The sequence below is a fragment of the Rhinatrema bivittatum genome, chromosome 2 (assembly GCF_901001135.1).
Source record: "Rhinatrema bivittatum chromosome 2, aRhiBiv1.1, whole genome shotgun sequence".
NCBI classification, from domain to species: Eukaryota; Metazoa; Chordata; class Amphibia; order Gymnophiona; family Rhinatrematidae; genus Rhinatrema; species Rhinatrema bivittatum.
The window spans coordinates 409,495,099-409,511,952 of NC_042616.1; the positions used below are offsets into that span (position 1 = coordinate 409,495,099).

Genomic DNA, 16,854 nt, shown 5'->3' on the forward strand with positions numbered 1-16,854 from the left:
ATAACGAAATCTTATACTAATCTCTCTAACCATCCCTACCCTACAAGGGACACATTTATCGCAACACAGAGGACCAAATTTTGTATGTTCCTCCATGTTACTCCACCTCCAGAACTGGAGCTAATTTTCCAGCGTGACAAAATGTGCATTGGGTACTTAGCCTTTGGGCGCGCTTTCCTGCATTGGCGGTAATAGCTAATGTCTTTTGCATGCAATTTAAATGTGATGCTTTTGGTTAGGGCGCACGTTTTAGATGCACTAATCTCCTTGCTGCATTGGATGCTATTATTGCTTGTTCGAAACATGCGCCTCACCATGAGTAAACCTGTGCAACTAGGCTGGGCGAACCTTATTGCATCAGTTTCTGGTATTTTTTAACAAAACCATTTCAGAATAGAATGGTTCGTACTGTTGCTTTGCTTCAAAGAAAGCTTGTTGACCTCTTTGTCTTGACTTTAAGTGTGTATAACAAAGTTTATAGCAGAACAGAAGGTGTGTTTATATATATATTTTTTGCCTGACAGTTCACCAGCAGGCCCGGTGCTTATTCTCTCTGTTTCTCTCACTGTAGGCTAATCCCAGCAATAAAATGGTGAACAGCAGCAGCAGCACAGTGTCAAAAACGCACATTAAGAAGTTTACTTTCATCTGCATGGCACTATCCTTAACGGTAAGACATCATCCATTATCTTATATGCATGGGAGCAGCAATTCACTGCTGAGTGTGAAAGGTCAAAATAAAAAAAAATGGGACTATCCTGGTTCCTGGTTTCCTGAGTGAAAACATAGAAACCTAAAGGCCCATTTTGGTTTCTTAGCGCTTCCGAGGTGGTAACCTAGTTTTTGCTTCCTGCTAGGGAGCTCAGTATCACACCCACAGAGTGTCTGATATTGATGTAGTATAGTGGTGGGCATAGAGAATTGTGAATCCAGAGTCTGGTTAAATTCTCCTCTTCACCAGTTATTGTGTGACCTGGAGCCTGTTACTGAACAGTAACAAACAGCCCATGATAGAAGAAAACAAATGTGGCAGATTGTGAAACGGATGTTCTGACTAAAACATTCATTTAGTCATGAACTCTGGGTTCTCAATAGATATGCTGACATCAGTAGTGGTGAAAGCAGTAGATCATTCCCAAAGGTTTCTTTTTAGATGATGTTGATGTTAGTATGCTGATCCAAAGCCCATAGCCAGTAGCTATAATATAATCCTATATATAAAAACTAGAGAAAAGTGCCCAGCATAGCTCGCATAGTCTGGTCTATAACAGCCTGTGTGTCTGTGTGTGTGTGTAGCATCCACACACAAGCCTGTGCCTTGTGCGTGGATGCCGCTGCCTGTGTCAGTGTGAGTAAGAACCTGTGCCTGTGTGTGTGCGCGCACATGTGGGAGCCTATGTGTGCTTCTACATGCTTGTGTCTACCTCAGCAAGCATGTATGCGCTCGTGTGCTTGCACAAGCTTGCGTGTACTTATGTGTGTGTTCCTGTGCCTGCCTGTCCCTTTGTATGTGAGTGTGAGAGACAGGGCTTTGCAGTCAAAACATATTAGTGAAAATTACCTGGCGTTACTCAGGTTGTCTGATTAATAACAGCCTGTGTGTGTGTGTGTGTGTGTGTGTGTGTGTGTGCACCAGTGCCTGTGGGTGTGGGTGCTTCTGCCTGTCTGTGTGTATGGGTGCATATCCTGTGTGTGCATGTGTTTGGGGGAGCCTATATGTATGTGCACTTTTGTGAGCATATATTTGGCTCTGTGTGTCTGCCTGCATGTGCATGCTTGTGCATGTGTGTGTGCATCTGTGTGTGTTTGAGACAGGGTTTGCAGACAGAGCATGTTGTTTTTGCACATTGCACCTTCCTCTGTTTTAAGTGTCACCTGGTGGCCACAGACAGCCCAAAGAGTGTGACCGACATAACTGACCAACACAAACCTTATATATAGATAGATAGATTAGATATAGATTTATATGTATAAATATGTGTCTGTCTGGCCATCGCTATTGTGCACGTGAAAATGAAACAGGATCAGTAGAACATGTGCTCTCTAACGGCAGGGGTGTCATGATATAGGAGGGGAAAACATGCAGTTGGCAGACCACGGTGGAACATAGCACCTGGGGTGTTGTGATCCAAATAGACTGTGGGAGGTAGGGAGGTACTAGACTGAACCTGAGAGGTAGGATGGGGGGGGGAGGAAGTCAGAAAGAAAAAAAAAAGAACAGTTTAAAATCAAAACCATGTTGCCATCTTATTGCTGCAGAACTGCTACAAAAAGGTGCTGCGTTAGAACACACAGCCCACTGAATTGCTGAAACACCTGAATGGCAGCTTTCCTGTGATGTTTTGTTAATAGGTCTGTAGGATCTGTGAGTGACATTTGAGGCAAGATGCACCCCTGCTGTTGTACAGTGACACCAGGCCATGTTGTGTGCTGCTGCGACGTGGGCAGCAATCCAGAAAACGCTTGTGACACTGTAATGTCACACCAGTGCGGCATGGTTTTGCTCAGTCAGCTCTCCTTCCTGGGTGTGTTGTCTCTATTTGACAGGAAGCATATTTCATTCAGGCAGAGAGACAGAGAAGATCTTGCTCTGACAATGAATTACATTTATATACTGCATGACCAGTAAAAATAACAATAAAAGCGGTTTAAAATAAACAACAGCAAGCATAAACCCAACAAACCCACTATTTATGGCAGGCTTAACCCTCCTGCATTGGCAATGGTCATTGTATCATTGTCTTCCCAGAGAGCTCAGGTAGACGAGCATTAAAGCCCCCTCACCATCTCTCTCCACATTGTACAGGTTCTCTATCCTCAGCTCTTGGCTCGGACCCTGTAGTTAATCTGAACCAAAAGGCTGAAAAAGCTTTTAAAAAAACAGGCCACCTGGTTCCCTATAAATGGCTACTCAAAAATAATTCATCTAAACATCGAAAAATATTTGTAAGCTGCTCAACAAAAAAGCCAACAAAATTTTAAGCGTAAACTTTCTAAGTACCATACAAAGGCAAAAGGGTTAAAATTCTTATTCTCTTTTACCTGTACTTATGGATAATCAAACTACCTTCTTCCACAGCTCAGATGATTTTATGTTCAGAGTTTTTTCAAATACAGTATTCAAAACGCAACCCTATGACTGCCGTATCAAACACAAAGCAGAAACGTTTCCCAGAATCTTATTCACAATTAAAATCATTGCACAATGATCCCACTTTCATTTTGAATAAATCATAAAATTGAAAACACAACTTCTAAATAAATATTTTAAGGTTCAAACTTCTCTGTAAAGATAATTATCCACCTTGCTGTATAGGTCCAAAGATTGTCTTGAAAAATGTGTTTACACTAGTGTAACTCAAATTTACGCATGAACTCTCATATCTATGCCCACATGCTTCTATGTTCACGTGTTCATCTCAGGTAAAATAATATAAAACTTCTTCCAGAACAATCTTTAGATCCACAGCAAGTGGGACTGGCAGCTGGATAATTATCCTTTCCAATCTTAAAATATTTTGGTTGGAGTAGACTGCAACTGCTGTGGAGAATGCCGTTGAACTGGGGAATGCTGGAGGTGTGACAGGAAGCGGCTGAAAACTGCTGAAGCTGGTACTGTTGGAGCTGCAATGGAGAAAAATCTTTCGATCCGGAGCAAATAATTCACCGAGTTAAACATTATTTTATAGAACCTTCTAGAAACATTCATTGGGAGTGAGGGATGAGCCATGGGGCCTTAGTGTTCTTGTTTGGGCTGGGTGCGGTTTGTAACAGGACAGAGTTGGAAAAGGGTCATTTTTAATTCACAATTGTGGGGTGGTTCCTCCGAATATAGAACAGCGGAAGCTGCTGTGAAGATTGATGAATGTCCTGCAGACTCTGTTTTCCAAACAGAAGCATATCAGTCTTTTTGCAGTGAGGAATCAAAAGAATTTACTGTCATGTGGTGGTGTGGTTTAGAAACTGTTAATGGCGTGGCCCTAGTGGTTAGAGCAGCAGGCTGAGAACCAGGGAAGCCTCCCTTCCACCTCTATAACCCCAACCACCCCACTCAGCACCCCCGAAAATCCCCGGGCTGCGGAATCGCAGTATAATCATACGGTTCCCGCTGGTTTCCAGCATTGCTTGGACAGCAAGGGTGGAAGTGTAAGCTACTATTGGTACTGCCGGTGTGTGTGTGTGTGGGGGGGGGGGGGGGGGATGAGGAAAGGGCCTGGAGGATGATATGTGAGAAAGCACAGAAGGGGGGAGCAGTTGGGGCTTGGTGGGGAGAGAAGACTCAGGGGCAATGCCCCAAATTAGTTTCAGACATTTAGGGGTACATTTCCTAACGTACGCGCCGATTTTACAACCTGCCTGCGTCATCGTATCCGATAACTGCGCGCGCACACGCGTGCTCGATTTTGTATCGACACGGGTGCCCACTCTCACGCGCAAGGGGAGGGGGGATTTTCTTTAAAAGCACGCGGCGATACAATCGGGCCTTCCCCAGTTCCCTCCCAGCCCCTAACCCCCTGTCTTTTCTCCCTTTTCCCCTCTCTGCCCTAACCCCTAATCCCCATTTTGTTGTTCTGAAACGTACTTGCTCTCGGGAGCTGAAGTAAATCCCACGCGCCCGGCCGGCTGCCGGCAGACGCTTCACCGGGGCAGCCCCCCGTCCGCCCCCTTTTCAAAAACCCAGCATTTCCACGCCTACCGGGAGATACGCATGTAGCTGGGCCGCTCTGAAAAAGCGTGTGCACGGCCTGGCCACGCAAGTATCTCCCTGTATTTGCGCACATTGGGCATTAAAAATTGCCCCATTAGAGAGGTGGGAGAGGATGGAGGATCAAGACTACAGGCCCACTAACATTTTTTAAACTTTCTTTATCGGCACTTAACTGACTACATAATTTGAATATAGCCAGTTAAGGTAAGTTAGCCGGGAAATGCTACCCAGGTAACTTTGTTCATGAATATTCAGTGGGATGAGTTATCCTTTCCCTGCTTTTCTGAATCTTGACCTCTTACTATTAAATAACAAAGTCCAAAGTTATAAACCTTAACACACAAGCTTTCTGGATGTAAAACCCATCTAATAACACAGGACAGGCAAAACAAAGTTTTAAATATTTATTTATTTAAAAACTTTTCTATACCGTCGCTAAGTTAAATACCATCGCAACGGTTTACATTCCTTAAGTATACACGCAGGAGACGGCTTATGACATGTGGGATGTGTTGTTCTTGAGCTGGCATTGGCTTAAGGAGCTGATGGCTTCAGAGCTTAGCCAGTATGTTGTCTGATAAAGTCGACTTTCCAAAGAACAATTTTCCTTTTCTTTTTTGGCTTGGAAGCTTAATTCTGCTGTTTGGACTTCTCTCTCAGTCTGAGCCTGCCCTGGCCAGGCTGTGGTGCCTTAAACCTTAATTTGCAATGACCTGGGACTTTCCTTCCATCTGATCCCGTTCCTCAATCCTCTCTATCACAGCCATTGTACTCAATAGAGGGCACTCTGGAATCAACCACTAGGGGTCACTCTCGAGCTCTGGCTGGGACTCCCTCTACCCCTGGAGGCTGTGAGCACTGCCTACACAAAGCCCCCTCAGCCTTGGTTTGCCTGAAGCTCAAGAGCCAAGTCTGGGAACTGAAGCTGGGGTTCCCACACAGTGGCTGCTGGGCCTTTGAGTTGGTCCAGAAAAAAGTGCGTTTAATGTATTCGTAGGCTGTACTCTACATTAGAAGTAGTGCAACAGTCATGGAAATACAGATTAGCATCCATCCCTGTTTGATCACTAATTCAAGGAATTGGATTGTGTAGTAATCTGCTTTGAGCAGATATGGACAAAAGCATTAGATAATGGACTGGCCGTTTAGCGTAGTGCTTTAGATGGCTTTGAATTGTTGATTTGTTTTGCTTATATAGATTTTTCTTTAGAAGGATGAAGGCCTTATTTCTTGCACTTTTACTCACTTAAAGTAGTTCTTTTCCTCAAATCTCCCCTAAAAGCTTATCTTTCGAGGCTGTTTTTAAATCTTAAACCTCTATGTGGTCCTTTGCAACATTGTATACATCCGGTAGCAATATAGAAATGATTAATAGCTTAATGGAGTCATTAACAAAATCCTTTGTAGCGGTTACTGACACTGTTATCTCCAAGGTTAGATTGGTAGATTATGATGGATCCTGGTGATTCTTGGCCCAGCATACATTCATAGGCTGGCCTGATTGGATTATGATACTGTCACTGTTGCTGAGTTTTTGTGTGTCTCTCGTGTTTGCTTGTGGTTTCCAACATTGTCTCATTAGCTTTTTACTCCTGCTGAAAACAGTTGGAGCAAAACACGGTGTAGGAGGATTGCTGTGAATGCAAAACGACATAAATTGAATCAAGAAGTTTATAAACACCTGCCAGAGTCTGTCTGTCTTAACTTGATGACTGCAGCTTGCTGTGCTTGAATAGCAAAATCTAGCAGTAGGGCTCAGCTTCCTAGTAGCGTAAGCATTATAAGTGACTCAAGCTATTTATTTCAGACATCACAAAGGAGCAGTGACATTTCTGAGGAGGGATGTAAATTGATTTCACCCACCTGGAAAACTGAAGCAAAAGCCAAAAATTTTAGGAGCTGTGGCAAAATTGTTTTCCACCTGTTTTTGTTTTTGTTTTGTTTTATCTCTTTTGTGATTTTTTGTTTTAATTTCTTGGAGGTTTTTTTGTTTTGTCTTTTTTTTTCCTTTGTTCTTCCCCCTCCAGCCAGCAATCAGGGAGAAGTCCTAGGCCACGGTAGCAGCAGTTCTACTCGGGACTAAGCATATGATAGCAACAGCTGCTTCCTTTATGCTTGAGCCCGCAGCTGTGCCTCCTCCTTGGTTTAAAGATGCCAGAGAGGGCAGCACGCGGTCTTTAGGCCCAGGCCTGCCACAGTAGCAGTAACTCTTCCTGGGCCTGGGTTGGTACCAGATGCCAATCAGTAGGCACTCAGATATTTTCTACTCCTGGTCGTAAGGCTATTAAAAAATGGCTTATCTAAAGGTGCAAGTAACCTCTGAGTCACTAGCAGGGAAGAGGATGGAAGGATTTCTAGGATTAGAGGAAAGTTCTATGATCTAGCACAGATCGCTGAGAGAAAAGATCAGCAATTAGTACTACAGGACACTGAAACTGATATTGAAAAAAATGCTTTAACAGCACGGAATAAGATGCAAGTCATCAATCAGCATGCAATCCTGTACTCTCATACTGCTTTAGAATTATAGACTGGTTCCATAAAGAGCCTGAAAAATTTAATGTAAGAACAAGAAAACACCCCCATGCCCTTCAAGTAACCCGTAAGAACCAGTATATACCCATATTGTATATTCCAAGAGCTGAAAGCACAATGGGTTTTATGGCAATGGATTACACATATAAAGCTACCATCATAAGCCTTTGGGCATACTTAACATCAGTAACAAACTGAAGTACAAACGTGAACAGCCGGAAAAGCATTCCAGTGAACAAAAGGGGAATGAGTTATAATTCACCAGCACACTTAGAGAAATAAACCACAGAATTTGCAAAATAAAAGAACAATCTCTTTAAAAAAAACTGTACCAGCAAACAAAGAAAACAATTTGTAAAAACACAAATACAGTAGGAAATATAAAGAGTTACTTTAGTAATTACACCTGGATTAAAACCTGACACAAGAATAGCTAAGGAGAGGTGAACTTAAATCTAAAAATGAGAGATTGATAATTGCAGCCCAGATCAGTGGATTATGGACAAGATGGTTCGTAGCTGGAATTGAAAAAAACAAAACGGTAAAACAGATAAATGCAGATTGTGTAAAACAGCATTTGAAACAGTTACACAACTCATTGCTGGAAGTGGTGTGCTGATATCAGAAGGCCTGTGTACAGAAAGGCATAACAAAGTTGCACTGCTCATTCACCGGAAAATGTGTAAACACCATCACTGTAAATCACCAACACAGAAAACATTGTAATCGCGACCCTGATAAAATTGTAGAGAAGTTGTGAGCACGTGGGATATTCCTGTTCCAACTGATAAAAAACCTGATGCAAGGAAGCCGGACATTAGGGTAAGGGAGAAAAGCATAACAACGGTTTTTGCTAATAGAAGTGATAGTAGCAAGCAATTATTCTGTGGAGAGAGAGAAGATCCTCAACAAATGCAATCAGAGACCAAGAAAATGTGGCAGAAAGATACAAGAATTGTTTCAGTTGTATTGAGCACCACTGGCCTGATTAATTTATTTTATTTATATATTTATTTATTTTTATATACCGATATTCCAAGAAAATCATACCAGTTCAAAAAATTTAAAAATACATAAATATCAATCCCATTTAAAATATGTACCCTCATAAAATATCAATCACAATGAAAATATATATCTTCATAAAATATTACATAAAATATACCACAGTAAAATAAATGAATATAATAAAATAAATCACATTAAAATAGAAGGAAAAAAAAATAAAAAACAAGCAAAATAAGAGGGCGAAGAGGCAGAGGAAACCTTCCAGGTGCACCTTGATATATTGCCAATGTTATTACATCCTATGAACTCCAGAAGGAAGCTTTCCTGGTCACAATGCAGATATTAAGAAAAGCTCGAACAATAAATTTGACTCCAGCGTGCCTTGTCTTATGAATACATTTCATTTTTATCATGGTATGCGCAAACTGAAACCCATTTAAAGACATTATCCCCCTCCCCCAGCAGAGGACCAGGAGACCTCTAGTTTCTGTCCTCTCAGCATAACTTACTCTCGGGCCGATACAGTAAAGCACGCGCCCGCTCTCCCGGCGCGCGCACAGGCCACTCTCCTGTGCGCGCAATTCAGTAAGTTAATTTATTTAAACTAGGGCCCGCGGTAAAAAAAGGCGCTAGGGACATTAGCGCGTCCCTAGCGCCTCTTTTTTGATGGAAGCGACGGCTGTCAGCGAGTTTGACAGCTGACGCTCAATTTTACCGGCGTCAGTTCTCAAACCCGCTGACAGCCACGGGTTCGGAAACCGGACGCCAGCAAAATTGAGCATCCGGTTTTCAACCCGCGAGCCCTGGGCCCATTAAAAAAATATTTTTTATTAATTTTAACTTTTTTTTAACTTTTGGGGCCTCCGATTTAATATCACCATGATATTAAGTCGGAGGGTGCACAGAAAAGCAGTTTTTACTGCTTTTCTGTGCATTTCCCCGGCGCCGGCAGAAATTAACGCCTACCTTTGGGAACGAACTGTACTGTATTGGCCTGTCTGTGACTTGAGTGACCTCCCAGCGCTCCAGCCTGGGGCAGGAACCTGGCAGTAATGGGATTTGTCTTGTTCAGTGCTGACTTAAGTAATAAATAGTCGTATTATAATCCTGAATGGGACTTGGGCCTCTTTTTTAAAAGGAATCCCTGTTATTATAGGGATTGAGAAGCCCGAGGTGTTACATGGGACTTGCTCGCTGGCCCTGCTCGACTTAACTGCTTGTAAAACTGCTTTCCTTGCTTTTTTACTCCCCAGCTGTGCTTCATGATGTTTTGGACCCCTACCGTGTCAGAGAAGATCCTTGTTGACATCATCGGCGTGGATTTAGCCTTTGCTGAACTGTGTGTGGTTCCCTTGCGCATTTTCTCCTTCTTCCCAGTTCCAGGTAACGTACTTTCTCTTGGGTTTCCCCATCCTAGGTTTTCCCCACCAGGTTTCAGACTCTATGAAGGTGATTTTAGAGCAGCGCGCCTATTGGTAAAGCCTGTGCACTCCGGTTACAAACATAACTTTACTGCTAATTTTCAAAGTCATTTTTTTCCATATAAAATGGCCTTGAAGATGCTGGGGTAAAGTTCCCTCGTACAAGCACAGGTTGCCTGCAGGAAGTCACACCCGCTCCTAGCAGTGCAAACGTGCACACAGACATTTCAGAATTCAGGTGTCTGCACATTAGGCCGCATCACCGCTCCCAGCTCTGCCCTCCAGGAAGCCTAGTGCCAGTGAGTATAAATGTACAGGCGTGATTGTGCTCTGAATGTACATTTACTCACAAACACTCAAGGGATATCATCAAAAAAGCCGTCTGCACGCATAAAACCAGGTTTTATACACGTTAAGTGACTTTGAAAATTACCCCTACTGACAGAAAGTCTTCAGCAAACTGAAAAATTGTGGTTCTAGAAAAAGAACTGGAACTTAAGTGCCTGCCTCTGATTAAACCGGAACAACTGAGTGCCCCATCACCACCACCCTACACCGTTTTCCCTCCATTTAAAAGGCATTACATGTTCATCATATGGAAAGTACCTTTTTTTTTTTTTTTAGAAATGCCTGATGAAGTTTATCTTAGTGTTGCTCCCTGAAATCTGAAAAAAACATCTGTCTTGCAAAGAGCTGGCTGTTCTAGCTTAAGATGCGCCCGAGACTCAGGCTGGCAGTCGTGGGCGGGCACCCGCCTAGCTTGTTGCGCCAGCACGTCCGAGCAGGGAGTGTCCAAGCTGCGCGGCCCCACAGCCGTGGCCGACCTGCACCCCTCATTAATTGATGTGGGCCAGCTTTGACCAAGGAAAGCTTTTTTGCTGCATTCTTTTTGGATTTTAGGGAGCAACAAGGGGCTGAAGTATCCTCATAGGGAGAGAGGGCAGCATCCTTTACGGGTGACAGGAAGCGAGGTAAATCGATGAGCACGCGGTGCCTCGTAGTACTGATGGCTTCTGTCTTCAGCCCATCTGGAGTGCTCCGTGTGGCGGTCGTGCTTCTCCCACTGGGTCAGATTGATCCAGGTGGCATGGGATGTTGGCATGCCACATCAATCCGCTGGGTGGCAAATGGTCTGCGGTGCCCTGAGGTAAAATTAGTCAGGATTGGGGGGGATAATGAGAACCTTGTGAATTTAATTTTTACTGTTTTTTCGTGCCTTTTTTTGGTGAATAAGATGGTAATTTTCAAAGGCGTTTCTGTGGAGAAAACAGTGCTTTAGCTGTGGAAATGGCCCTGTTGTATAATTGCCTGTCTGACGTGTGGGTAAATATATGTACATAGGGCTTATATGGGCAGAAGTTTATCCACCCTGAGCGGAGACATTACTAAAGGGGTGGGGGGGAGGGAAGAGTTTGGAGTTGCTTGCATACTTTTGGAATTTCAAAGATATGTCTGTAAATTTTCCCAAAAAATATATGTGCACAAGTTAGAAAGTATCATTGTGTGCCGGTAGTTTTGGTGGGGTCATTTTCAAAGCAAACATACATCCGCTTTGAAAATGAGTGTGACTTATGCACATTCTTTGCTGACTTTCATCTGTGGACTGTTGCAAAAATTGCCCCTGAATGTACAGTGCTTACACCTAACATGGTCTCAAAATGCCTTGCAATAATACGGGTGCATGGAAGCAGAGGGCACAGAAACTCCTTTTTAGTACTTGATCTTTCGTGGCAGCCTCTGAAATAGGATAAAGGAACATTTTTCTTTTTCTGAGGGGAGGAGCAGCCTCAAGGTTGGAGCCATGGAACCAGGGAAGCCGGGTTTCCAGTCCCGCTGTCGCTCCTGGTGACCTTGGGTAACCCTCCATTGCCTCGGGTAAAGCCTTTCAGGCCGATGCAATACCGTGCCCTCAGGCTAACCCACGGTTGGACGCGCGTTTTGGACGCACATTCATAGCCCCTGATGCAATCAGGGGATCAGCGCATCCAAAACACACATTCACACCAGGGCGAGGCTAATAGCGCTCATCACATGTAAATGCCATGTTGATGAGGCTATTAGCTAGCACCCCCCAATGTAAAAAATAACCGTGCGCCCGATGCGCTCATTTTAACTCTCAAAAATTAACGTCAGCCCCGGAGCTGGCATTAAGTCTTGAGGAGCCATTCAAGTTTATCAGAAAAGCAGAAAACACTGCTTTTCTGTGGTTCCTTCGACGTAATATCCTCGCAGTATTAAGTCAGAGGACCCACAGAAAGCAGCAACATGGAAAAAAAAAAGCCTTGACGGCAGTCAGGTTTGGAAAACTGACGCTCAGTTTACGAGCATCCGTTTTCCTAACCTCGCACAGCCACTTCTCCTGAGCGCTCGATGCCGAGGAGGCGCTAGGGACGCACAATTTCCCCTAAAGCCTCCTTTTAAACGCAGCGGCTCATTAGCCTGCTGCGTCGCGCGCCCGGGAGAGGTGGATGTGTTAGGACAGTGGGCCCTCAATCATGAGGGCCTGTTTTTCGCGCACCCGAATTGCCTCGGCCTGTTTGGTTATAAACTCTCTGGGGATAGGGAAATACCTAATAGGACCTGAATGCAACTCGCCTTGAGCTCAGGATTGGAAAGGCGAGTAATTAGATCTAAATGCCATATCCAAATACCGCGCAGCTAAATTTGGGTAAACTGAAGTACCGGGATGTGCAGGAACTTGCTTCATATTTACTTAAAGGGAGGTAGGTATCGGCTCTCAATTCTGTTATTCTAACCACTGGTCCATGCCTCCTCATAAATCACAGGCAGTTTCTTGTGAGCTGTTCTAATGGTTCTCTTGTTCTTCTCTTCTCAGTCACAGTCCGAGCACACTTGACTGGTTGGTTGATGACACTCAAAAAGACCTTTGTGCTTGCGCCCAGTTCTGTGCTGAGAATTATTGTCCTTATCACCAGTCTCATTGTTTTGCCTTACTTGGGGTAAGTTTCTGTCCTCCTGCTGCATGCCTACTTCTAAAAGATGGCGAGGTCTAACTTATCAAAGGGTTTCATCCATTCTGAAACGATAGGAAAACCCCTTCCATATTCGGTCATTGTATTTACACCGGGCCTTGTTCACTGGAGTTTCACTTAAGCATAAGAGCAGTGCGAAGGCTCAGATCAAATCTGAAAGGCCGTCTGTTGTGCATCCATATTTCACTCGGTGTGCAAACGTCCTCTGTTGGCGTAAAGATCATCTCTATAAATCCTTGCTGTAGTTTTAAAAAAAAAAACCTATTTGCAAACACAGGATCAAAACACCTCTCCGTACACAGAGTCTGCAGCAGTGCACCATAGATTCGGACTCTGTACAGAGAGGTTTTGATTCTGTGTTTGCAAAGAACGCTGCTCTATGACTGAACAACATAATCAAAAGGCTCACGGGAAGAATTACGTGGACAAAGACCTATGAATTCAATTGTATCCACAATTCTTGCATTTACAGGCTGTTTTTGGGAACCGTTTGTCACTTCTTCTAGTTGTGAGCTTGCTGTCACCAAAACCCTTGTTCTTTTTGGTTAGGAGAAGGGGTTATCCAGATTTTAGTATTTTTCCAATGAATGTGTAATGTGGTGCCTGCAGGATTCAGGCATTATTGCCAAAACATGGCCGTGTCGGGTTTTATGGTTTAAGTTGTAGGCTTTACACTTTTTAATATATGCTTACTAATTATTTAATAAAGTAATATAGTTTACTCCTTTCTTGTATAGTTTTTAATATGTTTATTATTTTTTTATTTTATTTTTTATAGGTGTGAGCTTATTATTTATTTCTTGCTCAGAATGTGTATTTATTTGCCGCTTTTCATTACCTCTAGCATCCACCCTTGTATTAGTTTGTGGTTTTATGCCTCTTTTTTTTTTTCTCTGTGCCTGCTGCGCATTTTTGGACCGGCTAAATTTAGCTGCTCAGCAGGGAGAGGGGGGTAGATTTTTGAAAGCAAAGATTTAACTGGCTAACTCCTAAAGTTGATGAGTTAAACCCTTTGAAAATTCCCCCCACAAAAGACAAGGAATTTGAGGAATCAGGGAATAAGGGAAAACCTTACTATGTGACACATATGGCCTTATAGTTGGCTGGGTTGAGGGGGTCTACCTTTTTTTTTTTTAATTGGCTTACACAGTAAAGAGTAAATTTTCAAAATACGTGCGCATGTCCATGAGCGCACGTTTCCCAGCGCACGCACATGGACGCGCCGATTTTATACCATGCACGTGCCAGCGCACACGTTATAAAATCCGATGGCCCCGCACACATGCACACCAGATTTTAAAATCCGCTCGCCCATGTGCGGGCAGCCCACAACTCGCTCACACGGGGGGGGGGGGGGGATTTTATAGCCTACGCGTGGTGACGCAATCGGGCCTCCCCCCAGTTCCCTCCCAGTCTGCTTCAAATAAGGCACGGACTGGGAGGAACTATCCCTAACCCTACCCTTCCTTCCTCTTCCCCTCTCCTCCCCGACCCCTAACCTAACCCTAACCCTAACCCTGATCTTTGTATTTTGTTACTTACTGCTCCTCTGGAGCAGAAGTAATCTTCTCGTGCTGACCAGCTGCCGGCACGCGCTTCCCCGGGACAGCGGCTAACGGCACTGTCCCAACCCACCCCCCTGCCCCTCCCCTGGCCTGCCCCTTTGGAGAAGCCCGGCACTTCGGCGTGGCTGGGCTCTTTCGAAAATGTGCAAGGCCCGAACATGCACGTAACCCCCATTATTTACGCACATGGCCCTTTTAAAAATCGGGCCGTAAGAATTTCCTCCCTCTGGTGGTGGGGGTCACGGTCATTCTTCCAGTATTACTTTTTATAAAATGTGTTTATCTGATTTTTTTTCTTTTTTGCTTTTGTACAAGATCTGTGCCTTTATAGGATATAAACCTGCAGGTTGCTGCATCAGAGGGCTATAAAAAAAACATTGCATGTTTCCAGGTTCTTTCCAGTCACAACAGAGCTCCAGCTTTCTCTCTTCCCTTTTGGCAGATGGAACTGGAAATGATCTGGTTTTATGCACATTGAGCACTTACCTACCTGCCAATTCAGGCCCAAAATAAAACATTATACATAGACATCAACTTCGTGACCTGTCTGGAAAGCTGGACCTTCACTTGTTTGGTCGTTCATTTCAAACCCACAGTAGTTTTTCTCTGTCTTTTCCCCATAAGGTACAATGATGCGATGGCATACGTTTTATGTATGCAAAATTTACTTTTCAAAGTACAATGGAAAGGGTTAAAGCCAAATTTGACAAGCGTGTCCTGCAATTCACTTCCTGCATTCAGGGGGACTGTCAGCCTTGAAGCCTTACATATATTTTTTAGATACAAGAGCAATAAAATTAATGATATATAGAGATATGCTTTCTTGATGTAACTCTTCCTAATGTAGCTACTTAGACTGTATTAGCAGATAAGGATCTTTTGACCCTCCCTAGTGTGCCCGGTTGTTCGTATTTACTGTGCGACTGCAGATGCTTGGACTTCTCTCTCGCTTGCCCAGACCACCTCCTCCTGTATCTGTCCCAAAGCATGCCTGAAGTCTGTCAGTGGGGGGTTTGGTGTTGTTAAAATGGGGTGGGCTTACAGAAATTCTACAAACTATCACATGGAGTAGTGACCAACATATTAAACTTACTTTTTATAAAAAATTTCACATTTGACAGTTAGGATAAGGTTCTGACTTTGAAAGACAGTGTTTGGGTTTTTGCCAGAAAAAACATTAGTTATTGTGACCATAAATTTCAATTTTTCATTCATCCGTGCAGAGAATATTTTTCCAGAAATCCTGTGAGACATCCAGATGCTGCTTGGCAAGCCCGAGGTGGGCAGGAGTGTTCTTTTTAGATAGCAATAGCTGCTTCCTAGCCATCCTCCCGTGAACACCATTCCCATTCAGTTTTCCGTGATGGTTGATGCACGAACCTCACATCAGCTGCAGCAAGACAGGTCTAAAACTCTATAGATGTTAGTCTGGGGGGCTTTGTGACTTTGTGTATGATCTTCCGGTTTGCTCTTGAGGTGATCTTGGCAGACTGATTACACCTGGGTGTAAAGTCACTGTAGTCTTCAGCTTTTTCCATTTAACTATCATCTGACAGTGGATGAATGGAGCCTTTTTTTCATAGGCCCTCTGAAATTTCTTTTGATCATGGCCATGATGAGTTCCTGCTAAATTTCAGGATGAAGACCAAACTCAAAACCTTTTGGATCTTTATGCAGGACAGGAAGCCCAAATCCAGTTGCGAGGATTTAGTCTGCAGAGTGATTTACTTGTTACTCAATTATTTAAGCACCTAATTCTAATTACCCAATTAATAGTGGGAAAGAAACTAGGGGGTCACTTATTTCACACCCCGCTGCTGAATTAGTCTTATTGAGATCAGTGTTCAGCTGTACGGCGAATGGACACGGTTAAAGTTAACCGGATAAATTGTCACTGGTATTCAGTGGAGCTCTGCCTCCACTGAATATAGCCGAATAATGTCCCATTTAGCCAGATAAACGTGTCTGACTAATTTTAGAACTGCTTTCCAGCACGACTAGACTTAGCCATCTAAGTCATCCAGCTAACTCTGAATAGAGGAAGTTAGTCGGCTAATTTATCCAGCTAAATTAACTCCACCCCGCAATGCCTCCGACTTCACCAGCTGCCATTTATCTGGCTAAACAGCCAGAGACGTGAGAGGTATTCGGAGTGGCAATAAATGGTAAACCTACTGTTTGACCAGATCCCAAACTTAGGCGGACAAACCGTTTCAATTTTGATCTCAGTGTCCTTACTTTGTACTTTATTGTGTCTCAGGAAACAGAGACTACAGAATTATTTAATTTATACCTTTTCTTTTTATTGCATAAGAAAAGACTGGTTTCATGGTTGAGAACTTGTAATTCCCATTATTATACTTGGGGTTCACAAACTCTTTCTTAGCACTGTGGATATATGGAATGGTTTTCTAATCAATATTTTTTTTGTAAAAATAATGTTTGAATAAAACGATTAATTTGGGATCATCTTTGGAGGTTGGCAATTCCAGATATCCGCATTTCCTCCGAGCCTGTCTCCTTCCGTTTTTGTATCATGGCCCCCTTGCACTTTTAAACTTTTTCTATCTTCTTGCATCATTTGGATGCCTGACAGCCCAGGACTTGCAGCTGCTCCCTTGTCA

The 16,854-nt window shown here is 43.4% G+C and overlaps 1 protein-coding gene across 1 annotated transcript in view; it reads left to right on the plus strand.

Moving 5' to 3' along the window:
• ANKH (ANKH inorganic pyrophosphate transport regulator) overlaps nt 1-16,854 on the plus strand; it is a 199,533-nt gene that overhangs the window by 173,405 nt on the left and 9,274 nt on the right. Inside the window, exons 8-10 of the mRNA XM_029590089.1 lie at nt 572-670; nt 9,505-9,634; nt 12,509-12,632. Of these exons, the coding sequence (XP_029445949.1) occupies nt 572-670; nt 9,505-9,634; nt 12,509-12,632 (353 nt within the window). The remainder of the gene's footprint in view (nt 1-571; nt 671-9,504; nt 9,635-12,508; nt 12,633-16,854) is intronic.